The sequence below is a fragment of the Poeciliopsis prolifica genome, unplaced genomic scaffold (genome assembly GCF_027474105.1).
Source record: "Poeciliopsis prolifica strain line A6 unplaced genomic scaffold, Auburn_PproV2 SCAFFOLD005, whole genome shotgun sequence".
NCBI classification, from domain to species: domain Eukaryota; kingdom Metazoa; phylum Chordata; class Actinopteri; order Cyprinodontiformes; family Poeciliidae; genus Poeciliopsis; species Poeciliopsis prolifica.
Genome location: NW_026562380.1, coordinates 7,511,289 through 7,525,757, shown reverse-complemented (window position 1 = coordinate 7,525,757; position 14,469 = coordinate 7,511,289). Strand labels below are relative to the sequence as shown.

The window sequence follows — 14,469 nt, the reverse complement described above, 5'->3', positions numbered from 1 at the left end:
AGGAGGCACGGGGAGTGATCACTTTTTGACTTTGATCTAATCTGATGTTTCAGGATTAAAATTCAAATGTCAGCCATGTACTTAGTGTGAAAATAGAAGGTTAGGTTTCAGTGTTTGGCAAGTGGGTGCTGGGATTCTGACGGGGGCTGCGGCATGGCTGAGCGACTTATATGCCAAGCACCCTGCTGCTGCTACAGTCAGTCTAGTCAAGCAAAACCTTTTGTTTCTGTGTGTCACGACCTGTGAAGCCTACAGTTTTTTTTTCTTTTTTTTTAATGGCACTGCTTTGGGGCTGGGTTAAGGATAATAAAACGGCATATGAAATACAAAAAGTTAATGTGGCAGTCATTTATCAGCTATTAAATGCCTGCATAATAAAACTTCACCACCACTTTATAATTATGTTTACAATCTCTGTATAGCTGGTGTCAGTCATACACAAGTACACACACAGAGAAATAATGTCTTTCACTGGAGATCCGGTTAGAGGAAATAGATCTTAAAAACTTTAAATAGTCTTTTGAAATATTCAGCAAAGCAGCCATGAGTTTGATTATCTGACTCCTCTGCTGGAGGAGGACATTTCTGCCTGCTCAGCTCAATTCAGTTTCATTAATCCTTTTTATTCAACAACAGACTCTGATTATACCAACTGCTCAAGGCTTTCATCCACCAACTGTTTGCAGAGCCAGCTCTTAATGAATTTGTATCTGCTTCAACCACTCTGCAATGTTCTAAGACAATGTTCCGTGTTTATCACCTACTTTGGTCGCAGAGTAGCCCCTGTCGTCCAGAGGGGCATAAACAAACGACCTCCAGCTGTGACTTTGGGATACATGTAGCTCCGTGGCTGCAGGGTCCGCTCTCGCAGGCGCTGAGCTGGCACAGTCGGCCTGTGTGGAGTGGCGGGCACTTGCAGAACCAGTTCTCGGCATCACTGTTGTAAGCAGAGATATAGTTTTAGCTCCTGCTTTCTACACTGGCTAACAGAACAATGTTGGGGAAAACAACAACAACAAAAAAAGGATGAGATAAATAAACTACCAAGAAAACCCAGATCTGAGTGGATGGTGAAAGCAAATGTGTCCTGCCAGAGGGAATGAAAGTAAAAATCTTCTGATAATGGTTGAGAAAAATACAAATCCTATTAAATCTTTCTCCATCTTACTAGTTACAGCAGAGGCACACTGTTTTGATGTTTTTTTTTTTAGGTGAATATACATTCTCTGAATTATAACAGCAGGAAGCAGGTCATTAGTAGTATGACAGCCACAGAAATACCAAGAATTTATATAATAGTTTGTCTCCTTTTCTGTTTTCTTTCCCCCGCACTTCTTCTCTCAGCAAGAACAGAAAGATGATCTAACATCTGAAGTGATACCTAGACTGGGACTTTATAAAGTGCTCTTACGACATGCACAATTCTAAAAAAGGTATAAGATAAGACAGTGGAAGCTTTAGTAGGGTTTCAGACCTATAAATTAATAATGCTTTTTGAGCAGCAGCACTGTAGGATTTATTTTGCTCCTTCAGAAAATGGCTTCTATGAATGAAATATTTACATTCTGCCATCAAAGCTGAGCATTGTTCGAAAAGACTGTGCCTACTAAGACACAAAAAGTATTATTTACAACACAAATTACGTAATATGAATGACTTTGATGATTAACAAATTGAGCTTTCTTTTTGAATACAAAGATCCAGTTGACATTGGATACAATGTATAAAAATACAAAAGAAATACATATTCTATCACCGTCTGACATAAAGTCATCTTAATATTTATTGTTTTAGGTCAGTTAGGATTATTGCAAGGATTTCTATTAGCTAAAAGCCCAAAACGACTGAAATAATTGTTTTAAAGTCTTCTGGTTTTCACTTCAAGAGTTTTGGACTCTCACAAGTTTCTGACAACAGCTGCAATTTGTCCCTTTAAAGGTCACAAGGAAGCAGTGTGTGTCTGGAGATCAACTTCACAAGATTGTTTTAAAAGAAAAAAAAAACTTACAAGAATGAGTGAGAGAAGTTTATCAAAGCCATATCTTCATCTGGACTTTTCAAAATTACTTAACCATGCAATATTGTTAGAATTTATCAACTTTGAATTGAAAACATTTGTCTTGCCTATTATTTTCAAATGTACGAGATATAAGTTATTTTTGTAATACTGTCAGGAAATATTTAGTCTGATCTATTATCAATGAGACGTTTTTTTTGTTTTTTTTAATGTACATATCTGGTTTAATCTGTATATGGCAGCTCATTGTCTTTGCCATATGTGCTGGTTTCTGTGACAGTAAAAGACAACAATAGAAAATACTGATAAGATGCGCCAGAAAAGGTACAGATGGGTTTTTTTTAATACATTTTGACAACTGACACAAGGAAGTTTGGTTCTTTTAAATTGGATAGATTTCTTTTAAAGTTGTCACTTTAAATGTGATTGCATGGGGTTTTGTTCGGAAGTTCCAGATAGTTTTTAAAACGGTCTAAAATACAGTAAAGGTATCTAACTTACCTCAAGAGCAGACGACACGTTAACTTTAGATATAGGTTTCTATCATGGGTGAATAGGTTCAAAGATCTTTATTTTCTACACCAAAGTGTGGCTGAAATTCAGCAAGTCATACTTTTTTTTTTCAAAATATAGAGCGCAGGAACTGTGAACATTGAACACCGACATGAAAGCCATTTTCACACATGAAATACAGCTCTAGAGTTGCAAAGATGTTCCAGACGGGTGGCAAGTGAGAGCGCAAATGTCAGCCGACTTTGTTCTGGACTCGCAGATATTTTCAAGCAAAATCTTGGAGAGATCAGAAAATGTGAGCAGCATTCAAAAAAAGCAGCAATTCTTTGCAAAGGTATGCTAAACAATAACTTTCATCATTATGCCTTGCAAAAATATTCACACCTGTTGAACTTTTCACCTGTTGTCACTTTAGAGTACTAAACCTTAATCCTTGTTGGGCCTTATATGTTACGCTAACACTAAATATGTATTCTTTCCCTTTACTCTGACATTCCTAAATAAAATTCAGTTTAACCAGTTACCTTGTAAAGTCAGCTAGTTAGTAAAAATAGAAAAAAAAGAGAAAAGATGGACGTTATTAGATGCAGCCCAAAACCAGAAGAAACACTGTTCCTGGATGGTAAAGTCTTGTGACTCAGGTGGATCAGTGACCATAAACATACAAGCACTGCTCCAATGGTATAGTAGAGATCAAAGCATTGTCATGTGTAAGTATGGCTCACTGAAAGTCTGCACCTAAACCCAGTTCTGAATTAGTGCAAATAGTTGAAAATTGCAATTCTCAGATGCTATTATGTTTTTGCAAGATAGGCTGAAAGAAAATTTTATTCTCTAGATGCACAAAGCTGATAGATATATCAGAAAAAAGCTTTTGTAGCTGTAAGCTGTCAAAGTACTGACTCAGACATACATTTCAGATTTTATATTGTAACAATTCTTGCTTTTTCTTTCAGAGTAATGTTTTGTTTGGAATCAGACTGTCACATCAAATTCCTAGTAACATGCTGTCAATTGTAAATTTGGAATTTTACACAGCACTGAACGTTTGATAATGGAAAAGGAGTCTTTTTATTTCCACTTACAGGAAAGTTCTTGCAGGATATCAGTTGATTTGGAAGAAAAATGTATGAATAGCAACTACAGGAAATAGCCTCTGTTAATTACTATGATTTTTTTTAATCATAAATGAAGTCATCAGACACTCAAACTAAATATCTGCAATGAACTTCAAGATTATACCCAAAAACATGAACATGAATGCCAGTTGATTTTCATCTACATGATTATTAATTAGACGGGATGATCTTCCTAAATAGATTTTGGGTATTTAGCCAAAATCAAGATAAGAATAAAGCTTTATAAAAAAAACAATCATTAGAGATTAGCCTAAAAATCGATTGGCGTGTCTTTAATAAAAATATAAACTTTGCATTAAGATAGATTTCCATGCAAAGTTTACATAAACTAATACTGACATGTAGTTCAGAACAATTTATCAGCAAACCCTGATTTGATAAAGATATTTTTAAGGGGTGAGTTAATATAATGGAGAAAAATCTAATGTGTCAGAAGTTTCATTTTCTGAGGGAGGCAATCCTATTTCCTTGCTCTCCAAAGAAATTCAGTTTTAGATCTGGTGGAAAGAAGATAGGAGGGACTGCATCAGTCTGTTTATAATCATGTAATTCCAGGGAAGGTGCATCCTTTACAATAAACTGAAAACTCAATTGAGCAGAAGGAGCAACAACAAGCAGCAGATGTTTTTTTTTTTAACTCCTTGTATGTAAAGCATACATGTGTAGATCAGGAGATGGTATATGCTTAGAAAAACACTCGAGATTTAATTGCCCTAATCAAAATCTCGATGTGTGGGGTGACAAAAGGTTATTTTAATTTGCCTGAGGCAATCACTTTGATTACATAATTGTGGTATCAAAACTGTAGCTTGCAGACTAATTTGAATATTTTAATCACAAATGCATAAAAGCCGTTTCGCGACACGTCTTAGGCCATTCAAAACGAGAATGGCACTGCACAGAAGCTGAATGAATTTTGAAGAAGATATACATTTTTAATCTAATAAGTACCAGATAAAATGATGAATAATGGAGTAGTTTGCGTATGATACCATTGCTACAGCAGACGAAACGCTATGCTCAGATTTTCTCAGATTTCATACTTAGAAGTTATTCACAGGGCAGTCATTTCCAAGTGCAAAAGAGATCTCTCATAATAGTTCCACTGCCATGCAAGTCTTCAGTTGTTGTGATGAAAGCTTTTCTACTTTTTGGGAATAAAAAACGGCCACCGGGTGGAGTTGATATTATTTATAGAGGAGAATTGCTTTGGTGCTGAAATGCCATTTGCTTTCCAACACTGTAAGGAGCCAATTGGACACAGCTATACAAAAGATACTTTAGCTCTTGAAGAGTGGAGGATAAGTGAGTGGATTGAGTCAAACGTAACTGGTCTCTCAGTCAATTATTTGCAATTTAAATTTTAATAAAGGCAAAAGGGGTGAGGTGCAATTTGCACACAGCACACATTTGACATATTCAGCCTCCTGTTTGAGCAGAAGGTTTTTCGATATCTCCCTGACCTCTTCCAGGCTCTCTTTCAAACATTTGCCTGGGTTGTAAATCAGGGTGATGTCTGCTAAGTCTCGGTTGCACTTCTTTCAAATATGCTGCCATAGAAATGCACACAAAGATGATAACTTGAAATAAAATCCGTATAGAAAGGAGGAATAAAGCACCAAGGGAACTTTTCTCAAGGGATCAGGCAACATTTCTACAGTTCTGCCCTGTGGAAAAAAACAAATTTTTTCAACCATTCTTCAAGTATATTCAAGCCAGAGTTTAGAAATGTAGAAATCTATGTATTTTATATATCCAGGATATATATATGCATTTCTTATGAAAAACTCATAAGAAATGCAGTTTAATAGAAGAGCGTTTATTAGGTTAATAAATAAGAATAAAGGGTAATAAATACTGATTATTTTCTCTTGTTGGTTAGATTTCAATGTTCACTGCACAGCTGCTGCATGTTGGATGTTGAACACAAAGACACAAATAGTGTGAGGTCATTGGGCCAGAGACAGTCCTCGCTCTACTGCATAGACATTCCACCTGAGAAAACACATACATTAAGACCAACACCTGCTTCAAACTGTGCACAGAACTCTGCAAAGGTGTTGAAAACCCTGAACCTTGTCACATTTTGCCAAGTTGCAGTCACAAGGTTTAATGTATTTTACTGGCATTTGATGTGATAGACCAGCACAACTAATTTGGATTACTGAAGTGCAACTGTATATCTCTACCAACTGTGAACATCTGGAGATCGAAATGTTCACAAATTCTTCTTTGCAAACAGCAAACCCAGTCAGACTGGATAAAGAGCATTCTGAACATTTCACCACACACTCTCATTTTGCTTATGCCTGGAATATAACTAGAAGATTCTAATACATGCATATCCTTTGACCTGCACCATACCATTGTAGCCTTTAAACTATTGTTTAGAGTTGTCATCCTGCTGTAATCTCAGCCTGTGCCCCAGCTTCAGATCTACTGTGGTCTTTAGCAGGTTCCGTTTAATTATTGTTCCGTATTTACCTTTATGTGTCTTCCCATAAACTCTGACTAACTTTCTTGTGCCTACTTAAATAAACCATCCCAGTAGCAAAATGCTGCCACAATCTTTCAGCTTTGCAATCAGGTACAAATTGTATCCAATGCAGTGGAATACAAAGCCTTTCTAACTGATGTTTAGCGGTAAAAGAAAAAGAGATTTCAACAGAAAAATGTTCAAAGTGACAAAACTCCATGAATAATAAGGGTGGTTTTTTTGGCTTCTTTAAAAGCTGCAGAAATAAATAAAAAAAGATGTTGGTATGCAGCTCCGGAGGATCACCGATTGCTGGTTTCAAACTATCTCTGGCTCCCAGTTAATTATTTTTCACCATGATATAATCATACCAATGCTGGCTGTTGTTAAATTCAAACCTTCTGATCAGTGTGCCAGTAGTCCTGCTGAAAATAATCAGTAATAATAGCAGGCCTCAAAGAGAGGCATTTCTGAGGGCATGACTTGCTTGACTGTCAAGGGAGTGTGAGAGAGTGACTGACAAGCTGTTTGGAAATACAGGCCAGGAGGTCTGTTCACTGTTTGACCCATACTGCACACAATGCTGCACATAGTAGTAATTTATGTCTATCATTTTGCCATCATTGTTTTTTTGCTTATAAACAACATCTTTCATTCCGATTTTTCTTCCAACTGATTTACTTGCCTTGTCTTATTCATCTTGATTGATGTGAAATGTTTATGTTTGAATGTGTACAGAAATTCCCAAACATTCTGGTTTAAGGTAAGGTAATGATAAGTTTTACAGAACAGAAAACAGTTTGTAAACAAACCACTGCAGTGTATCTATCTAGTTTTTGGGGCACTAGCAACATTTATTTGCAATAATAGGCAGGAAACGGCCAGAGAAACAAACGGGGAAGCCCAGATTCTGGGGTTAGGAATCGAACCCTGGATGACTACATGCCTTCGTGTATGGGGCGCCCACTCTACCTCTACACCTATTTGTGCATTTCTAAAAGTGAAATTCAACTAATATTTAAAAATTTGTGAACAAATAAGAAAATGGGCTTTTTTTTATCAAAGGAATTCATTTTTTAAGGTTTTCTTTGTGTTAATTAAAAATATAATAACTCATTATTTGGTTTCTGCATTGCACCGAAGAACATTTTCAGGGCCACAAGACTTTTTTTGACAAGAAAAAAAAATCATGCTTGAAAATGAAAACCGTATAAAATTATTGAGCAAACCATTCTTTTAAAAATGTCCTTCAGATGATTTGCACTAATTAAACTATGACAACCTGATTCACTATTTCCATGTTGGAATAGACAAAGGAACATGCTGAAAGACAGAGTACTTATTGCAGAATACTGTACAAATCTAGCATTAGCTTGAAATTTTACATCACCAAAAATGTTCGAGCTTCTTGAAATGATGCAAAGTCTCATGTTCCCATGGCCATGATTCGAGCATTAATTCTTGCTTTCCTGTCAGTGATTCTATGACCCTTTCAAAAGAAATACTTCCAGAATATGTTTTACTCCAAACAACTCCACCAGTAGCAGTGATCTCTTAAAACAAATCCTTATTCTCATGATGTTATGTGTTACTTCAGACATAATAGCCTCCCACTGCAAAAAGAAGGTTAACAACTTTTACCGCTGACTAATTCACAGGGATAAACTGAAAAATATTTTCTATACAACAAGACCACAATGTGAATATTCACTTCTTTATTAAACAAAATGCACCGTCTTTTGATTTTAACCTTTAAAAAGCCAAAAAAAGCATTAATTTCATTAAAAAGCAACTAGCCTTGTGTGTTCAAAGCCTCTTTTTATTTGTCACTATGTTCTTCTAATTTATTTTTGCTCACAATAAACAACATTGGGCAATTTTTTTCAAATGAGTGGCATATTTCTTTTTCACTGTATGTGGAATTAGAAATGGCTAATTAAGATTAGCCTTTAACACAGCTGTCCCCGGTTCGATTCCCAGCCGTAGACCATTTACTGCATGTATCTCTGGTCTCCCTCTGCCATTTTTTCCTGCCAACATGCTAATGAATGAACACCACCACTGCCACAAAAACCTTCAGAAAAAGAAAAAAAAAATCTTATACCACACAATAAACCCCAAATGAGCAAGCAAATCTGTTCATACCAGTAAAATTATCAAATAAACAAAGATTACTAAAAAAAAAAAAAAGCAAAATGGTAGCAGTTAAGTTGCATATGTAAGCATTTGCTTTGAAATAATCTTTGATCAACAAGGCCATTTGAAAAACTATAAAAAAAATTTATTCATATCTGAGGTGCATCGTCGACCACAATTCCTTTCGGCAGAACTCCGCTTGCTGTTCTTGTGTTAATTTCCTCAGGAACAGCAACTAATTAAATACAAAACCTTGTTGGGCCGAATACAAAAACTGCTACTAATTCTCTGGTAAGTTTTTCACTCAATTGGTTAGTGAGACATCATTTAAACATTTCAAATCCTTGATTCAAGTTTGGCCTTAGAATAATCTCTGTCAAGGTTGATTAAAAAAATACACAAGGATGTTATTTCTGTAATGCAAGCAAAGCAACAACTATTAACAAAAAATGCTGTCTTGGTTACTGCGGTGCATCAAATTATGAAATATTGTGGAGATTTTACCAAGACTGTGTGTAGAAATGTGTGTTGCACTTTTTAATCAATATAAGTTTTTTGTCTGTAGCAACATTTTTATGTATCTTATGTAACGATCTATTTTCTGAGATGAATTGGGTCTTTCAGTGGTTGTGGGACATAATTTATTAAAAATTAACAGAAATAAAGTCTTAAAATATAACACTGTTGTGAAACACCAAAATTAGGTGTAACGTTTTCAATTGACCTATTGAAGTCAATTAACATGTCAATGAAACTCTTCAGATTCATGTGCATTTTATGAAGAATAAATCCACTTAGTACTTAAGAAAAAAGATATTAATTTAAAATGTACCAGTTCTACCAGTTCCAATTTAATAATTAGGATAGACTTTTAATCTTGTTTCTTATAATATTTTCTGGTAGTGGTAGAGCTACCCTTACTCTGTTTAAAGATCACACTTTAAGCACATAAATTGTATTATTACATCTCACTTGAAACAAAAATAATAGTAATGCAGACATGTAAAAAATGATTCCCCTGGAAATAAACTGTCCACAAACAATAAAAGAAACCCATACAAGAGATAAGGACAAAGTCTTCACGAAAGAATTACTATTGTGAAATAAAATCTGGCATGCATCTTTAACTGTGTTCATAATCTCTCTTCTGTCTTCAGGTGTCTTAAAGGCATACTCCCAGCAGGATGTTGCCACCTGCTTCCACAAAATTTCCAATAACTGCTCAGAAAGATGCACAAGGGGATGCCATTAGCATTAGAACCCCAGCAAGGAACTCACAGTCAGGGAGCAAAGGATGCAGGTGCAAGCTGCAGCACTCTGACGATAAGTACATTTGTACATGGAAAGAATGAAACAGTTGAATAGGTTTTTGGATCTCTTAGTCCACAGATTTTGGTTTTTATCATTTTTGATTGAACAGGTGTTCATATTTTCCTAAGGTGGTTTGGACTTTTTCTTTTTTTGACAGTTTTTGTTACAGAGCAGCACTTGCAGTATGTGTGTATGTGTGAACACTTCTTGGGAACAATTTTCACCTGCTGAATAATGTGCATCTGTTTCTGTGACCTGTGTCATAATTGACACAGACGTCAAACATCCCAACCACAAAAGAAGGAGGCCAAAAATATTAAACTTCCAATCATCTGTTTTTTCACAAAGATTTCACCGAGCAACTATAAGTCACTGCCCTCTTAGTTTTCAATTTATATTCCAACATGCCTTAATAAACATACAGCCACATAAAAAGAGGATGGAACCAAAACAACCAAAACTGACCCCTGGATAAAAAAATCCCCATTCATCCTATTATGTTGTAGCAGTGCAATCTAGGGATACCAGTACAATGAGCAGAGCTGTGCGAACTCCCAATGACCTCGGCACAATGTGATTCAAAAGGATACTGCAGTAACGCATATTCATCATGCAGATAATTGCATGGCTCACACTGTCCCACATGACAAGCCAATGTGACCACTGGCTCTTAATTGGGATTCTTAAAGCTATTCATATTCTAATATTCATGGCGCCCTTTCTCATTTCCTGTTTAATAAATGCAACTGTTAATTGATAGTGTCACAACACAATGAAGAAGACATTTAGAGTGGCTATTTCCTAGATTACCAAAGGTGAAAGAGCATCATGCGCAGTTAGTGCATACTTAAAAAGACGAGCCAAATTGCTGGAAAGTGGAGAGTGATGGCAGACTGATTAGGCAGACTATTGGAGATAAAAAGATGTAAGGAAATTGTTCTTCTGCTTGTTGACTAAATAAAAGGTTGGAAATAAAAAGTGCTTTACAAAAACATAGTTGTTTTAGGACTGCAGCACATTCAAGTTATTCACAGTTTTCTTTTTCTTCATTTAGGAAATCTTTGATGAGACATAAAATTAAGGATGACAGAATTGCTGTGACATTTCAACAACCACACCCCAACATTAAAATCATATTAGCATGTAAAAGCAATGTGGCAAACAGTGACTGTGACAAATTCATGGACGGAAATGGTTTTGATACAGTTAAGAAAGCTCCCATTTTATCATTTTTTCAGGTGGTGCAGCTAATTTCACACATACAGAGAACATATAACTAAATTTGTGTCTAAGAGCTATAAGTGTTCTTTTATTGTCATGGAATAACTGACATAAAAAGGTGTGCAACAGTATTGTTTTTAGCCTATTATAAAACTTTTACTGGTATAATGAAACAAAACAATAAAACTGAAAGACATAAAAGCAAATCTCTGGTCTCAGAAATACCATACAGCTCAATACAATAAAATGTTAAATATGCTGTAATATGTGACGACTCTTTCAGAATTGTGCTGTAGATTATGTTTTGAAAAACAAAGCCTGTACATAATTTTGTTGCAGTTCATGGTTCCGTGAAATATTAGAAAAGCTTACGCAGGTGAAGTGAATATGCCTGTGAGCATTGAGACAGAAGGCAGGAAACACAAGTTCATGTTAGCTTCATTTGTTGCTAACAATGAATGAAGCAATGACCCTCTCACCCACCTTTTATGCATGATGCAGGCTGCATCATGTTCCCAAATAAAATAATATATATACATTATTTTATATATATATAGCTATTTCACATATATATGTTTTTTTTTTCATTAAAAAAATTCATTGAGATTTGATTTAATAAACACAGAGGAGTGCATAATTGTAAAATGCAAGAAAAAATTGTGTGTGACTTCTAGATAAACTTCTTTCTTCAACATGGACCTCACTAGTCAACAGAATTCACCTATGCGTCAGTGAAAGCATCAGATGTCAATTAGAAACCATAAGTCAATAAAAACATAATCAAAATAAAGGGCCACCAGAGCTTGACATGTTTGCATAAAGAAAAAAAAAAAAGTAGGGAAGGAAACAGCCAAACTCTCATTTCCATATTTGGCAGGGCGCTTAATATGTGGTGAAAACACATATTTTGCAACCATAATTGTTCATGTTTTTAAAACATGGGGAAAAAAATCTGGTTACTGCTATAAAGTGTTGGTTCCCACAAAACAAACTACCTCTGCCAATCCTGTGTCAAAGCGATTATACAGTGAGAAAAAAGAAAACATCAGGTCATGTAGAAAAATCATTTCTTACCACTTTGTCTGGTGCAGGTGAATATTGTAAATAAGGTGTAATCAGTCACAGGCGGATTCATTTTTCTGCAGCATGTGTTATCATGTAGAAATGAATTTTCAGGGACACTGTCTCACATTGGTGTTGGTTTTTACATTCCAGCACCTTAAATAATCTGTTTGGGCTTAAAGGTGACCTAGTACTGTACCTGACACATGTTCCTCCATTGCGGCAGGGAAGGTGTTGGCAGACAGGCGGGTCACAGTTCTTGATGTTCCTCCCCTTCACTGCTTCACCCACCAGGTCAATCTCCTTTGAGTTGACCTGGAATTCCTTGATGCAGCCAATGAATCTCCTCTTTTCTATTCCTCTCTCATCATGAAGCTTCCAGAGGGATGAAACATCCCCAAGAAATATAGGTCCAAAGGATCTCTGCACAAAAAAAAAAGAAAAAAAGAAAAAAAAAGTCAGAGAGTTGATTTATGCTTAAATAAATCAGTCTCTGAAGTTAGGAGGAGTTTGGATACAACAGTACATAACATTTTCAATTGAGATTGATTTATATTAATATAAATGTGCAAGATGAAATCTAGAACCTACTGTTAGATTCAACGCTAATATAATGTAGAAAAAAACACAACGCTGTTAACTGAATTAACTTTCTGAACCTATTTGCTGAGAATTATAATTTTGAATCCGTAAATCCGTCCAGTAAGCGTTTTAAGTTCTCTAAGTTAGCATGTAAGCAGACTCATCCTCTGTAAGCAGAGGATTTGGATTTTCCAGGGTATTTTTTTTGACTTGTTAAATGTTTGGATCAGTATTTCTCGGTTAACAAGGTGTAAAGGAGTTCCAAAACTCCTTTACACCTACATATATATACATAGAGAAAGAGAAAGAGAGAAAGAGAGAGCGATAAAAACCAAAAACATTACCTAGCCAACTTTGATATTACATTTAAATAGAATTAATTGCAATAAATTTCAGGAACTCACATCTTATTCTAGCATAACCTTTTGCGTAATGAGTAAAATTAATTCTGCTGCCAAAACGGAGCTACATAATTTGGAGAAATAATCCTGTTGGAGTTGAGTTAAAAAGGTTTTATTCTCAGTTAGGGTTCAGGTCATAATTTTTTTTTCAAAGATATGCTTGTCCATTCCAAAAAATATTGAACTAAACCAAAGCATTATTGAGCTTGTTTTATATTATGTTTGAAACAATTCATATTTTTAATTGGTTTGTGTTTTTTGACGAGATACTCAATGTTGATGTTGCATAAAAGCCATAGGAATAAAGATTGTGTTGGGAATTAAAGAATTAGAACTTCAAGTCCAAACTCAAAGAGGTGTTTTTTTTTTCTTTTAATAACATTATTTTAATGAATACTTCATGTTGGAATGGTTTTTCTAAGTCTATAGATGCTGCTGTTTTTAAAAGTCTTGAAATAATGTTCTCTTTTAGCTGATTCTGATTTAAAAACACAGTGAAACTTCTTTACTGAATTATATATTTTTTGTTTTGATTATTAGGTGCTAAACTGCAGATAAACTGCTGCTTATCTGAAAACCCATAAAGACAACATGGATGACAGAGTTCACCTATTGCACTGTCACCACATGGCTAGGAGCCCTGAAAGTATCTGTAACAAAGCTTAAGAGTCAAATAACCTAAGCTGTGATTCAGGGAAACTTTTACAATGAGCAAAGCTTTATTTGTGTGATACAATCAGCAATGAGCTGATGGGGTTGCATAATGACGGTGGGGTGCAGAATAAATTTATGGCCTCTTCAAGTGTGTTTACCATGTTTATGAGACAAGTCCATTCAAAATGCTCACTTATGCAATATTCATGACTTTGTGAGTGGACCAACAGCGACAGTTCACGAGAGCCATATGCTCATTTTTGATTTTTGTTTTAAAGTAGCACTTTTGGCTGCACTAAATTGATGTTGCATGGCTAAACAGTTATTTTCTGTACATGAAGATTTAATACATTAAATGAACTGGGAAATATAGCAGATACTTTCACTTTCACATGCAAGGTCTTTTATGTTCTTGGAGTGAAAACCTTGATTTCAGTACAATTAAAGCAAAACACAGTTTAAGCACACATTTTTCTTCAACAGTGACCTCAAAGACAGGTCTCTCGCTCTCTCAAGTGAATTAAAATTTTCTTAACACTGTCACCGTGGTTACAGTGTATATTACATCCTTGGATTAATCCAGTTTTACAGTTTAGTAAACAGTTCCATGCCAAGAACATTTGTAGACATAATTTCACAAGTAATGCAATACTATAAATCACTATTGTATTAGAAATGGATATAACTCCAGTCTGAATTGAACTGTGTTTGAATGTGAATGGGGAGACTTACAGAATTTTGAAGATGAGTTAGATTCAGTATAACAGGGCATAATTTAAACTTGTTTGTACTGTGAAGAGAATGTAATGAGTATTTGCTGTAATCTGCTGGGCCTACAGTACATAGATATTGTTTGTGGTAGAGAAACACTGATAAGAAACCATGTGGTTGATTCTTAATCTCAGATTTTGTAAATCTCACAATTTCTACTTATCATGAATGAAAATGTATGAGATA

At 35.2% G+C, this 14,469-nt stretch overlaps 1 protein-coding gene across 1 annotated transcript in view; it reads right to left on the bottom strand.

Annotated features, from left to right (window-relative positions):
* eys (eyes shut homolog) overlaps nucleotides 1-14,469 on the bottom strand; it is a 157,122-nt gene that overhangs the window by 14,403 nt on the left and 128,250 nt on the right. The window contains exons 42-43 of the mRNA XM_055029441.1: nucleotides 12,075-12,298; nucleotides 765-937 (exon numbers count right to left, since the gene is read on the bottom strand). Coding sequence (XP_054885416.1) covers nucleotides 765-937; nucleotides 12,075-12,298 — 397 coding nt within the window. The remainder of the gene's footprint in view (nucleotides 1-764; nucleotides 938-12,074; nucleotides 12,299-14,469) is intronic.